The 13,936-nt window shown below is 40.0% G+C and overlaps 3 protein-coding genes across 3 annotated transcripts; all 3 read right to left on the reverse strand.

Annotated features, from left to right (window-relative positions):
• Nucleotides 1-162: 162 nt before the first annotated feature.
• Nucleotides 163-4,482, reverse strand: LOC106327049 (chaperone protein ClpB3, chloroplastic). The gene is made up of 8 exons (XM_013765056.1): nucleotides 4,010-4,482; nucleotides 3,722-3,940; nucleotides 3,420-3,657; nucleotides 3,155-3,350; nucleotides 3,018-3,072; nucleotides 2,793-2,943; nucleotides 2,392-2,700; nucleotides 163-1,840 (listed from the first exon to the last, which is right to left on the reverse strand). Exons 1-8 carry the CDS (start codon nucleotides 4,223-4,225, stop codon nucleotides 330-332), a joined length of 2,895 nt encoding a protein of 964 aa, XP_013620510.1. The 5' UTR covers nucleotides 4,226-4,482; the 3' UTR covers nucleotides 163-329.
• A 674-nt stretch (nucleotides 4,483-5,156) lies between these two features.
• On the reverse strand, nucleotides 5,157-9,111 carry LOC106322558 (probable galacturonosyltransferase 14). Its single transcript, XM_013760616.1, has 6 exons — nucleotides 8,460-9,111; nucleotides 7,681-7,736; nucleotides 7,439-7,594; nucleotides 6,760-7,350; nucleotides 5,941-6,243; nucleotides 5,157-5,861 (listed from the first exon to the last, which is right to left on the reverse strand). The coding sequence occupies exons 1-6, from the start codon at nucleotides 8,677-8,679 to the stop codon at nucleotides 5,580-5,582; spliced, it is 1,608 nt and encodes a 535-aa protein (XP_013616070.1). The 5' UTR covers nucleotides 8,680-9,111; the 3' UTR covers nucleotides 5,157-5,579.
• Nucleotides 9,112-11,088: 1,977 nt separating this feature from the next.
• LOC106319126 (UDP-glucose 6-dehydrogenase 3-like) lies at nucleotides 11,089-13,517 on the reverse strand. The gene is made up of 3 exons (XM_013757369.1): nucleotides 13,470-13,517; nucleotides 13,194-13,370; nucleotides 11,089-12,714 (listed from the first exon to the last, which is right to left on the reverse strand). The coding sequence occupies exon 3, from the start codon at nucleotides 12,692-12,694 to the stop codon at nucleotides 11,252-11,254; it is 1,443 nt and encodes a 480-aa protein (XP_013612823.1). The 5' UTR covers nucleotides 12,695-12,714; nucleotides 13,194-13,370; nucleotides 13,470-13,517; the 3' UTR covers nucleotides 11,089-11,251.
• Nucleotides 13,518-13,936: the final 419 nt, after the last annotated feature.

The following is a 13,936-nucleotide window of genomic DNA, read 5'->3' on the forward strand; positions in this document are numbered from 1 at the left end:
TGGCCTTGCTAAAGAAAACGTATTTGAAAAGGAGACATTCTTTGTTGGGTGGAAGTGAAAATGGAACTTCCTCTCAAAAACGACTAACAAATTCGAATCAATGTAACATTGATGTGTGAAAACATCTGTAAATTTGACAATTTGTGTAATTCTGCTAAGTGAACCGCATCTCTAGAGATTCATTCACATAAAGGATTTTGAGACATCAGCACTTATATAACTCACATTGACATAAAAAAAAATTGTTTTAACATTGTGTTCTGTCACAAGTGAGTCACTCGAAGTTCTGTACTAAAAAGTATGAAACTTGTTGAGCTTCAAAAGGTAGTCTATTTTGAGAAAGCTTCTTCTTCTTTTCCAGCATCTGCTGTTCCTGACTCAATCTTCTTGAAAATGAGCTTTTGCTGAGGTAACTGACCATTAGAGAACGCTGTGACCTCCGTATCAATCAAAATGCCATCTTCTTCCTTGAAATCCCCTCTCAAGATACCTTTTGCCAGCTCGTTCTCAATGTTCTGCTGTATCACACGCTTCACAGGTCTAGCTCCGTAGTTAGGATCGTACCCAAGGCTCCCAAGAAGATCCACCGCCGCATCTGTGACCTCTATCTTCATCTTCCTGTCCGCAATCCTCTTCTGGACACGAGCAAGCTGTAACCGGACAATGCTGTTGATCTGGTCGCGGTCAAGAGGCTGGAAAACTATATACTCATCAACCCTGTTCATAAACTCAGGACGAAAGATCGATCTTGCAGCATCCATAACCCTTTGTTTAATTGTCTCATAAGCTAACTCCTTCGCATCATCATCAGTGTTGTTCAGGATAAACTGCGAACCAACGTTCGATGTCATGATAATAACCGTATTGGTGAAACTCACCGTACGTCCCTGAGAGTCAGTAACCCTCCCATCGTCCAAGATTTGGAGAAATACATTGAACACATCCCCGTGAGCTTTCTCAATCTCGTCGAAGAGGATGACCGAGTAAGGCCTTCTTCTAACGGTCTCCGTTAACTGCCCTCCTTCCTCGTAGCCGACGTATCCGGGAGGAGCTCCGATGAGCCTCGACACGGCGTGTTTCTCCATGTACTCGCTCATGTCGATTCTCACCAGAGCTTCCTCCGTGTTGAAGAGGTAAGACGCGAGGGCCTTAGCCAGCTCGGTTTTACCAACACCTGTCGGTCCCATGAACATGAAGGAAGCTATCGGACGGCCAGGATCAGAGAGACCAGCTCTCGACCGTTGGATCGCTTCGGCTACTGCAGTCACCGCAGGGTTCTGACCCACTACACGCTTATGCAGCTCTTCTTCCAAATGTAAGAGTTTATCTCTCTCTGACTGTTGGAGCTTGGAGACAGGTATGCCAGTCCATTTACTCACGATCTCAGCTATGTCGCTACCCAACACCTCTTCTCTAAACATCGACTTGCCAGAGCCTAAGTACTCGTCAAGCTCCTTCTCAGCTTCGTTTAGCTGACGCTGCAAAGAGTTTAAGCTTCCGTATTTGAGCTCTGCTGCGCGGTTTAGATCGTACTCGCGTTCGGCTTGCTGGATCTCGAGGTTTACTCTGTCGATCTCTTCTTTGATGGACTGGAGACGGGACATGACGGACCTCTCGTGCTCCCACTGTTGTGTTAGCTCGGCTTGCTTCTCCTTTAGTGATAATAGCTCGGTTTCGATCCGGCTCAGCCTTTCTCTGGAAGCTTTGTCTGTGTCGTTGGTTAGTGATAGTCTCTCCATTTCGAGCTTAATCACTGCGCGGTCGAGCTCGTCGAGAGCTGTGGGTTTTGATGTGATCTCCATTTTTAGTTTGGCTGCTGCTTCATCGACCAAGTCAATTGCTGGAAAACCAATTAACAAAATCAGTTACAAAAACCAATTAACAGAGAGTTCGTAACACAGTCTGTTAATGAAGACATGATAAGATAAAACCAAAAAACCAAACTGAAAATTGAGGTTAGGTTCGGGTTTGGATCCTATCAATTATCCGAACAGATTCTATATCTCTGATATTAGCTATATTTAGTTTCAGATTAATCAAATAATTTAAAAATATTATTTAGAAACCAAAATATCTAAAAAATTGAATTACTAGAATATTTTTAATACGAAATAATTAAAATTATTTGAATTATCCAAATATTTGTCCGTAAAACCCAAATAAATCTGATATTTAATTCGAAAAACCTGAATTTTCTGACATTAACCCTAATTAACCAAGGAACCGGAACTGAACTTCGGATACTAACCGGTTCCTAATTTTATTACCCGCATCTAAACCAAACTTTCTAAATACCCGAAAAGATCCTAAACCTCTAGCACCAAACCGAAACGAACAGAATGCCCATGGCTAATATAATATGGTAGCAAAAAAGTACTATCAACCGTTTACCTTTGTCAGGTAAAAACCGGCCACTGATATAACGGTCGGAGAGAATTGCAGCTTCCACTAGAGCGCTGTCCGAGATGCGAACTCCGTGATGAAGCTCATACCTTTCTCTCAAACCACGGAGAATTGAAACCGTGTCTTCAACGGTGGGTTGATCGACATAAACCTGTTGAAACCTACGTTCCAAGGCTGGATCTTTCTCTATGTACTTCCTGTACTCATCAAGCGTTGTTGCACCTATACATCTTAGCTCGCCTCGACCAAGCATCGGCTTTAGTAGATTACCAGCATCCATTGCACCATTCGTGGCACCTTAAAGAATGAAAAAACAAAACAAAACAAACTTATTTCAAAACCATTGCAAGAACAAACTGTTCGCATACAATCAAAAGATCATAGCATACCTGCACCAACAACTGTGTGGATCTCATCGATGAACAAAATGATTTGGCCTTCTGAGTCTGTGACTTCCTTGAGAACAGCCTTTAGTCTATCTTCGAACTCTCCTCGATACTTTGCTCCAGCTATAAGCGCACCCATATCTAGAGATATCAACTGAAAAGAAACCAAAAGACTATTGAGACACCTGTAAGAAAAAAAGTTTGGTTTTTATTGTTGAATTTGAATACCTTTCTATTCATCAAAGCTTGAGGTACATCTCCTTGCACAATCCTCTGAGCAAGTCTGTTTCAAAAATTGGAATCAGCATTACCTAGACATAAGCTTAAGTATCTGATAACTTAGTGTTTTTTTATCACAGTTTTACCCTTCTGAAATTGCGGTTTTACCAACACCAGGTTCACCAATCAACACAGGGTTGTTCTTAGTCCTCCTGGATAGAATCTGAATGCATCTACGGATCTCATCATCTCTTCCAATCACAGGATCAAGCTTTCCTTCTCTCGCCATTGCTGTCAAGTCTTTTCCGTACTTCTCCAACGCCTCATACTTACCTTCCGGATCTGTGTCAACACAAAACATTTAAGTCTCTTACCACATTAAAACACATTGCTAGTGAGATTATCACCAACCTTGGTCAATGACTGATTGTTTCCCTCTAATGGACTCAATAGCAGCTTTCAAACTCTTCTCAGATATCTGAAAATCCTTAAACAACTGTTTACCAAACCGCTTGTCTTGAGCAAAAGCAAGAACCAAATGCTCCACCGAGACGTAAGAGTCTCCCAAGTCTTTCTTATACTTTCTTGCTCTCTCAAACAGACCTTCAAGATCACGTCCCAACATCGAACCAGCAGATTCTCCATACACCTGAAAGTCGCTAGCTAAATTCACACTAGCCTCCAAAAACATTTAAAGAGACATTGTTTGTTACCTTTGGTTGGCGTTGAATGAACTTCTCTGTCGCTTCTAGAACCTTAGTGTTATCCACACCGATCTTAGAGAAGATCCTCCGAGCTAAACCGTTCTTCTGCTCCAAGAGAGCTTTCATCAAATGCTCTGTCTCCACAATCTGCTGCTTATTCTCTTTAGCCACGTCTGGTGACGAAACTATCGATTGCCACGCCATCTCTGTGAACTCTTGCTGTGTCAGCTGTAACAACCAAACAAACAGAGTGTTCACCTTTACAGTAGAATCAAAACTCAAAGTTTGAGACTTTACCCTTCCGTTGGAAGAAGCTTCGCATCGGACGACGAACGGCCGATGCTCGAGCCTCCGCGTGAGCCTCGCGCTGTGCTTCAGTTTCAGTGATTTGAAGGAATTGGGCTTCGCCGGAAAAGCAACGGAAGGTTGGAGATGGGAGAAAGTAGAAACCTTTCGGGATTCCGATCCTACGCCGATCACACCACTAAACGCCGACGTAGCAGTCGTCGCCATTTGGTCGGAGATATTAAAAACGGCAAACTGTTCAGATAGGAGGATGTGAGACAACAGGCGGTTTAGTAAGAATTCGCCGAAACGGCGAGGTGTTTACTTGAGAATTCAGCAAAGGTAACGCTTTTTGTTATTTTTCTTCCGTCTTCGCGTGGTTTGGCGAGGAAGGTGGTGATAAGAAGGGTGGAAGGTGCTAAACGACGCCGGAGGCTTCGTGAACCTCGCGGGATGAGGTGCGCATCTACGCACGTAGTCCTTCTTCTGACACGTGTTCCATCACGGAAATATATGACTTTTTTCCATGTAGACATAATATTAAGTTGGGCTAAGGAGGTCGGCCCATGAAGACTGTAAAGAGAATTTAAAAAAAACGTAAATCACTTGCAGTTACAGAGCGTGTATTGTACGCTCCAATAGAAAAGCCACGTTTAGTCCTACTCACTGATAAGTAGCTCATGGAGCGCGTCAGAACTGTATTTCCTTTTAGTATACATTTTTATATATTTTTGTTGTTTGACAAAAAAAAAAAAATTATTTTTGTTTAAAATATAAATCTTTCATTGCTCATGAAAAAAGAAGAATGAGGTTTATGATGTGCTCGAGAGAAGAATAAGCCAATAAGATTTTGTAAATTCACTTGTTATGCCGTTGTGTTTTAATGACTCACTCTAATGTGCAAGTTTTAAATGTTATCTAATGATTCCACGGGTGTTACGAATCAGAATTACATTTGAAGCCAAACCTCAAGCTATCAAAAAGCCAATCTTGTCACACAATAAAAACTACAAGAAGAGAAAAAAAAAGAAAGAAGATTACATTTCTAAATTTATCTTGTATAACCTTCACAGATTACATTGCAAATCTCACAGCTTCACACGTTTATGAAGCTAAGAAAGAAGATACACTTCTAAAGAGAAAAGTCTTATGATCCCCATACCAACCTAAAATGATATAATAAGAAATGTGGATCAATTGCAACAAGCGTATAATTGTTCTTCAACTGGTCTTTCTAGTCATGACCCCTTAATAACCAAAAACAAATCAAATCTTTTTCTATTCTTATGAAAGATTCAAGAACTGGACTTTCCAATTGAAACCGAAAGAATTTCAAAAAGGGTACCATCTATTTTACATAAAGAATGAATCTTTATCTCTTATCTTTCTCTTTCTCTTATGCAGCAGTTTCCCCTTTAGCTGCAACAAGCTTCTTATGTATATGGGCAAACTAATACTTCTGAATCTTTAGAGTGAGTAAAACCTGCAGTGCTCCTGTTTTGTCTCTTTACTTTCTAGTATCTTCCCTCTGTCTTCTACACCCGCAGTACGTTTAATATCTATCTGAAAGTTTCCGTTTTCACTACTCCAAGATGTGACAGTTCCTGATGAAGTCATTGGAGTAGTTAACGTATTTTGTCCAGAACGGCCGGAGATGCTCAAAGCCAATCTCCAGCCACGGCTTCGATTGCCCATTGTAATGGATCACCGCAGCTTTCCTGACATTTTCTATGTCAGTCTTGTTCTGATATCCTAATCCTAGCATATGCCATGACGAGTCTATTACGTGAACATGACCCTTAAACGCGATTAGAGCAGGAGGCAAGGTTCCAAGCTTCCACATTGCCAGATTCAACCTTAGATTCTGCGCAAAAAACAAAACCAAACAGAGTAAAAGAGTGAGGTAACTCTGCTAAAGAGTGTAGGCTTCTTTAATAGTTTACCTCTCTAAGCCAAGAGTGATACGTTTCTCTGATATTTGTCTTCCTCCAAGCTTTTAGATCGAAGACATTCATACCATACGCCCAAGCGCATTCTTCAGGGTCTAAATGCTTTGCAATGAGCGGGTGAGAGAAGTTGAAGTAGTTCCTTAGACGCTTTGACATCACCCATTCATCATCACCCCGGCAAGTTTCTACTGCTCCATTGACCTTACCACCAAGATCAAGGTCCCAAAGCGGAGCTAAGTCTCTCTGTACTACTATATCATCGTCTAAGAAGACAACCTTGTCCAAGTTTGGGAAAAGCTATAACAAAAAGATAAAGAGAGAGAGGAAATTAGCATATGATTTTAAGAGAAGATTAGCATATAGCACTAGTCCTGTGTATATTATCTGAAACCGGAAAACTGAAACAGGATCGAAATTTACAAAAACTTGGAACGGTTCCCATTTTTCTAAACTTGAAAACGAAACCGAACCGGAACCAAACAGATACATGAATATTCAAAATATAATTAAATATTAATTATTTTAAAAAATTGTATATATAAAGTATAATATTTAAATAAAAGATATCCAAAAACACCCGAATTACTTGAATATTTTTCGGGTTTTCCGGGTTCAACTTGGGTTTTCGTGGTTTTTCCTTTTTTGGCTTTAAATCCGAACCAACTCCGAACTATTTCTAATTTAATTCCACTTTGGATTTTATAAAAAATAGAAATCCGAACCAAACCGACATAACCCAAACCGACCCGAACCGAATGCCTCACTATATAGCACAGTTGAAAGCTGAACAATGGAGGGGGGGCATAAGATTACCTCCGGTATATATATCCTAAGATGGTTTAGCAAAGATATGTATTTTGGACTTCTAGACTGCAACTTCGAAGCAAATCTTCTCGGAGTTGTCTCAGTAAGGTTTGCCCCAGCGACATGATTCCCATGGTAATAGTTCCTAACACCATTATGCCTCTCAGCAGCTTCCAGAACCGGAACATTCTCTTTCGTCAACCAATCAAACTGATGAACGCCTTTCACTTCCACAATAGCAGGCGCAACACTATTAAGCGCAAACCAAGAATGCATACCAGCATAAGTTTTCTTGTCCGTGATGATGTGAAAGACGATTTTCTCCGGGGTTGAAGACGACTGCACGGCGGAGGAGACCACGACGGATGCGGCGAGTATATTGTCGGTGGAGAGGATGAAATGGTGGTAAGAGTTGTTCAAGAGAAGAGGGAGAAGCTCTGGCGATGGGAGCTGACGCCGAGCGTGAGCGTTGGATGAGTATTCGTCTGTTAGTTTTAGTGAGAGACAGTGGATGCCTTTGGGGATGGAGCTCGCTGCGAAGTGCTTGTTCGTGAGTTCGGCGAATTTGGATTCTCTGATGTCTCGTTCGAACTTCTCCATCTGTTTTTAAGACAAGAGATAAACAAATCACATTAAGATAATGTTCTTTTAGTTTAGATGGCTAGCTTTAGAGAAAGAACGTACGTACCATGGCTCGTAAGACAAGAGCAAAGGTTTTTGCATCGTAGCGGTTGTTCTTTATATCGGAAATAAGATGGCGAAATGAATCTGGAAGTTTTAAACCATGTGGAATCTCTTGAGTGCTTACTTCGTTTAGGATTGTGTAGAAGTCTCTAGCTAGTCTCTGCAGTAAGAGAACACAAAGAAGAAGAAAAAGAACATGAAAAAGTAGTGAAAAAATAGCAGAGATGAAAGAAAGTAACAACTCACCTCTGAATCATCTACTCTACCAAGAAGGCGTGGACCTAACCGCCTCCCTAAACAATCTGAAAAAGTAAGAAGAAATAAAAGAGAAACTTAAACAAGAGCATCACAAGGGCGCTGGGTTAGAAAAAAACACCAATCTAGAATGGAGAAACTCAGGCAAATGAAATGAACATCCTAAACCATAACATATGAATGTCTAAACCTAGTAAGGAGGATGAATCTGTAGTTTTAACTCCATACAAATAAAAGATCCTACAAAATTAATGTATAAAATGTGAGAAAATAGATAGTGGCATTATATCTAACAGCTAACATGTAAAAGATCATTAGTGGGGGACCTAACAAGAAAAATCCAAAAATGCTCAACTGAACACTAAAAGTCCCATGCTCAAAAATGCACATTCTTGAGACACTGAACACCAAAAAGATGCTAACTTTTTTGTCAACCTGCCAAAGTCCAGCTGATAAAGAATATCACAATCATTGCACGAAACAAAATATATAATCCTAAATTAATCTTCTTTTTTTTTTATCAAATATAATCTAAATTAATCTAATCCAGATAAAAAAAACTAGTAAAGACAAAGAACACAACACAATCAGAAACTATAGATTCAGTGAAGACGAAGAAATGATCAAAAGAGGTTTTTTTTTTTTTTTTTTATTACCAACACAATCTAATCCAGATAAAAAAAAACAGTAAAGACAAAGAACACAACACAATCAGAGCGGTTAAGATGAAGACGAAGGAAGGAACAAAAGAGGTTTTTTTTTTTTGTTACCAATGGAGGAGCACTTGTTGGCACCTTCGAGGGTAACAAGAGCGGTTAAGATGAAGACGAAAGGCAACAAGAAGGCGAGGATCAAGATGGTGTGGAAGAGAGTGCGGTAAGAGATGTGGCGAGCTGCGAGTTTGATCTTCATCAAGTCAGAAGTAGTAAACTCATTGCTGCTGCTCGATATCGTGATGCTTCTCATGCTAGGCGATACGTGAAGCTGCATCCTTTTTTGTAATTCCTATCAATCCCAATCCCAACATCAGATCCGCCGATCAGATTCTCCAACTATCCTCCAAACCCGTCTCTGTTTGGCTCCTTGTCCTTATTCTTTGTGGTCTTCTCGTAGACCGCCGCATTGGTGTTTTCCGACCACCAGTGTAAGAGATACGAATTTGAGATTCCCGCCACCTCCTCCTCTGGGAGATTGCTTTAAACCGAAATTGAGTACGAGAATTTAAATGGGTTTGCTGCAAAATCACGTCTTGAGCAGACCTTGACAGAGATCAAGATTCGAAATCAAAGAGCTAGGAAGAAGAAGAAGAAGAAATGAAAAAATGAGAGGGAGGAATAACAAAGAGCTTTGATTCTCAATGAGTTTTGCCGGTGGATCTAATTCTAAATATATTTATTCCAAACCCAAATAAAAAGAAAAAGAAAAAAGACTATCCCCAAAAACAAAAAGAAAAATGATACTCTATATATATTGTCGTTTTAAGTTTCGGCACACGGATTAAGAAAACAATTAATTTTGTACATTTCCTATAAAAAAAACACTATTACTTATACACCTAACCATATTTCAATCCACTGGAGATAAATTTTGCATAAAATTAATAAATTTTACATTGAAAATAGAAAACGACACTTATTTTGTAACGAAAAAAATTCTCTAAAACGACATTTAATATGAAATGGAAGGAGTAACTAATGGAAGATCTAAAATTATATAATGGGAGTTAATTGGTGACTAGAGCTTGAGTTTAGGGATCGTTTTATAGACAGCTATAATTAAGCATTGTCTCCTACCTATTTTCATGGCTAAGCCAATAGTTTTGCTTTTTCATCTTTCCTTCCTCCTATTTAATGATTTGATATAGTACTATCAATGAAAAATTGACAATTTAGTTGATATAATAAACTTAATATTTCATTCAGGATAATTAGACATTAATATACTCCATCTTCCTAACCTCTTATAGTTAGATGCTAATATTTATTCATAATCGTTAGATTAAGGCCACCAGCGGAGTAAATTGGCATCGTCCACATGGAAACTGCGTGGATCATTACACTAATGGTTTTGAAGTTGTTCTAGCTGGTAGGGATTTTCTCAAATTTATTACAAGAACTTGTACAATTCTCTGTCGTTTTCGTTTAGCATGTTACCAAAAAGTAGTTTATTTAATTTCATTTATTATATGTTCAAAAGTTTTGTTGTTGAATACCATAGGCATAGACCAACCGACACATTCAATTATGACTTTTCTAATCTAAAAGAACAGAGCAAAAAAGTCTCAAAATTTGACTACCAATTTCAAATTCTACTCGAGAAAACAGAGTTTCAGTAAAACTTGACCCCAACAGTAAAAGGAACAGCACTGAGAAGCCCCAAACCCTCATCATTGCTCTGTTTTCGAGTAATCAGTAAATGCTCAACATTCCTCTTATCACATTCAGTAACAAACTCAGTGTCCCCAGATTCAAGTTCACACTTGTGTCACAAGTATCTGCTCATTCCTCAAAACCCTAGATTCAGATTCACCGGCTCTTCTTCGTTTCTGCTGATCGAATTTATTCTTGTCTCCCAAGAAAATAGCTGGTTCGTTCGATGTTTCGCATCTACTAACCTTTCTTCCCCAAGTTTTTGATCAATGCTGACAAACCCAAACTCAATTTCAGCATCTTTTCTCAGTTTCTTGTGTCTCAAGAAACCGCTAGCCCTTTCATGCACAGCATCCATTGCTTCACCAGCAAGTTTCACTCCGTCTACTACAAACTTGGGACTACTCTTAGACAAAAGAATCAAACACTCCGCCACTTCTAACTCTTCATCAAGAATAGTGTTAAACGAACAAGACAATGGAGTCTTCTTGTACCTAATAACTCTCGACCTCTTCTTCTTCTTCCTCACACTACTACAAAGACTCTTAACCAATTCTTCGCAAACCCTCTTGTTCGTTGTTGAATGCATCACCGCTTGATGATTCGAAAGACACTTCTGGTACCTGAACCGTTATCCACAATCACCGCATCGGAACAAGATCTTCTTCATCGGTTCTGGTGATCTCTGAGTTTTCTTCTTGGGATTTTCCCTTAGACCGTAGCAGCAAACAGAGAAGATATAAGTAGTTGAGCACTGAGCCAACGAACAACAAGAAAAGGGCATTTTAGTCAATTATTAAGAATAGAGATAGTGACTCTTTGCTTTCAGGTACAAGGTTCGAACATGGCAGGTAGCATGTTTTCGAATATCTCTACCATTCACTCACTATTTTAACGGTTGTAGGAGTACAAACTATTGTGATTTTCAATTGGAGAAAACTTTTATATTACGGAAATAATACTTAAAGGAAGGTTACAATATATGATATGATAATCCAGAAGGTACATAATTACCAAAAAAAAAAAAAAAAAAAAACTAAACATCTCTGTTGAACTTTCATACGAAAAACAAAAGCGACAATTATTGATCAAAACATAGTAAAAAGGGAACAAAAGTATATGATAATTCGAGAAAAACATGAAATTAAAAAGCTAAAGGAAGAGTTTTGTTTTGCTTGTTTGGTTTTAGCCGTTTAAGCAAGAGCAGGCATGTCCTTGAGCCACTGGTCCAACGGCTTACCAATAGAGTAAACAATAAACCCAATCTTCCTCAGCTTCTCAGCATCCACCACGTTCCTCCCGTCAAACACAAAAGCCGGCTTCTGCATATTCTCAAAGATCTTCTCGTAATCCAGCTTCTTGAACTCATCCCACTCGGTCAAAATGCAGATCCCGTGAGCGTCTTTGGTCGCGGCGTACGCGTCCCAAGCCACCGAGACTTGCTTCACAGTAGTGGGGCTCATTGGCTGGAGGTGAAGCGGGTGGTCCCAGTCGAATTTGTTCATGGTCAAGTCTCTCTGGATCTGCTCCTCGGTGACCTGCGGGTCGTAGATGCTGATGCGAGCCTTGTCCCCTATCAAACCCTTGCAGACATCGATGGCCGGGGTCTCTCTCGTGTCTCCAGTGTCTTTCTTGAAGGCGAAACCGAGAACAGCGATCTTTTTATTGGAGACGGTGTTGAACATCGAGGAGACGATTCGGTTGACGAATCTTGTTTTCTGGTAGTCGTTGATCTTGATGACTTGTTTCCAGTACTCGGCGACTTCTGGTAAGCCGTTGCATTCACAGATGTAGACTAAGTTGAGGATGTCCTTCTGGAAACAAGACCCGCCGAAGCCGACGCTCGAGTTCAAGAACTTGGGACCGATTCTTGAGTCTTTACCGACGGCGTAGGACACCTCAGTGACATTAGCCCCCGTTGCCTCGCATAGAGCTGACATCGCGTTCACAGATGAGATCCTCTGAGCTAAAAAGGCATTAGCTGCGAGCTTGGAGAGCTCGGCGGACCAGAGATTAGTGGTGAGGATCCTCTCTTCGGGTACCCACTGGGAATAAATGTCTTTCAAGGCTTTCACGGCCGCGAACCCTTCTGGGGTTTCGCGGCCGCCGATAAGCACACGGTCGGGTTTGAAAAGGTCCTCGATGGCGGTTCCTTCGGCGAGGAACTCGGGGTTTGAGAGGATCTGGAACTTGATCCCTTTGCTGTTGTGCGTGAGGATCTTCTCGATGGCCTCCGCGGTTTTGACAGGGACGGTCGATTTCTCTACCACGATCTTGTCGGAAACGGAAACATCAGCGATCATGCGAGCAGCGCTCTCCCAGTAAGTCAAGTCCGCGGCCTTGCCCGCTCCGAGGCCGCGGGTCTTGGTAGGGGTGTTGACGGAGACGAAGACGATGTCGGCCTCTCTGACGTGTTTCTCGACGTCGGTGCTGAAGAAGAGGTTTTTTCCGCGGCACTGTTTGACGACGTCGTCGAGACCTGGCTCGTAGATGGGGAGCTGGTCGCTGTTCCAGGCGGTGATCCTTGGGACTGAGATGTCGACGACGGCTACTTCGACGGATGGGCATTTTAGTGCAATGACGGCCATGGTTGGACCACCGACGTATCCAGCTCCAATGCAGCATATCTTCACCATTTTTTTTTCGCTTGTAAAATCTGAATTTACCTCCAAAGAAAAAGGTTAGATCCATAAGTAATCAATGCCATAAATAAATCACCAAGATTAAGAGATGAAGTTCAGTACATAAAACAAGTCTTAATAATACGAACACCACACAAAGTATATAACAACTAAAAAGAACACTGGAGCAAAAAAAGAAAAACATATATAAAGAACTAAACTTTGACAGTTTTTTTTTTTGTTTTTTTTTTTAAATCAGATCTGGTTCGGTAAGAATCAGAAGATGCCCGTTTACGTAAACACTAAACATTAACAGAATATTACGTGAAGCTACACCAATTTATATCAACCCAATCAAAAATATCAGATCTGATACATGCAAAAAAGTACATGGTGAAAGAAAAAAACGTAAAATGAGAAATGAAATTACGTGAATTTTCTGCCGATCACCGACACGGATCGAAACGAGATTGGATCTCGAAAAGAGAGAGGGAGAAGATACAATTGATCATACCTTTGTGCAAGCCTCTGTGGTCTACACACTAACGAAGAAGATGGAGCTGAGATTGGTGAGGGAACGCTAAATCTGATGACGATGGAGGAAGAAGAGCGGGTGTGTAGCGGAGTTTATATAGGTGATGCGATCCCCCTCTTGAAACCGTCAAAGCTAAACTCCGGTTTAATTATTAAACTTTCAGTTAAAGAAAAAACAAAATTAAATGCGAAAAACGATGGGGCTCACAATGTTTGGCAGGTTTTAATTAACTCACGTTAAAACATTTTACCATACCTCAATGGATTGATTTTGGACCAGCTTCAATAGACTGTGTCGTATAAGTCAACAAAACAATTATCGTGTTGTGTGTTCAGTTAGTTAAATATGCATCTTTTTTTTTTTCTTATTGCTGGATTTAGTTACCTATTTTAAGCAAAATAAATCATTTATCGTTCTGCCTAACCTTTTTTCCTATAAATTTAATGTTTGGACTATAAATGCAAATACTTAATCCAAACTATAATTTATAATTTATATTCAGAAATTATGGAAAAATTTGAAAAATATATGACTACTTGCCTAATCTCCACAATATATATAGAATGCTGAAAAACTTCCCATTACTTTGATGTTTTACTTTTAAATTAAGATATATTAGGAACCCCAATATGTTTTTTTTCTTTTGAAACACGACCCCAATATATTTGTAAAATCAGATGCATACATCAAATTTGGTGTAAAGATTTATTCAAAAACAGTAT

Source organism: Brassica oleracea, chromosome C2 (genome assembly GCF_000695525.1).
Source record: "Brassica oleracea var. oleracea cultivar TO1000 chromosome C2, BOL, whole genome shotgun sequence".
Taxonomy (NCBI): Eukaryota; Viridiplantae; Streptophyta; class Magnoliopsida; order Brassicales; family Brassicaceae; genus Brassica; species Brassica oleracea.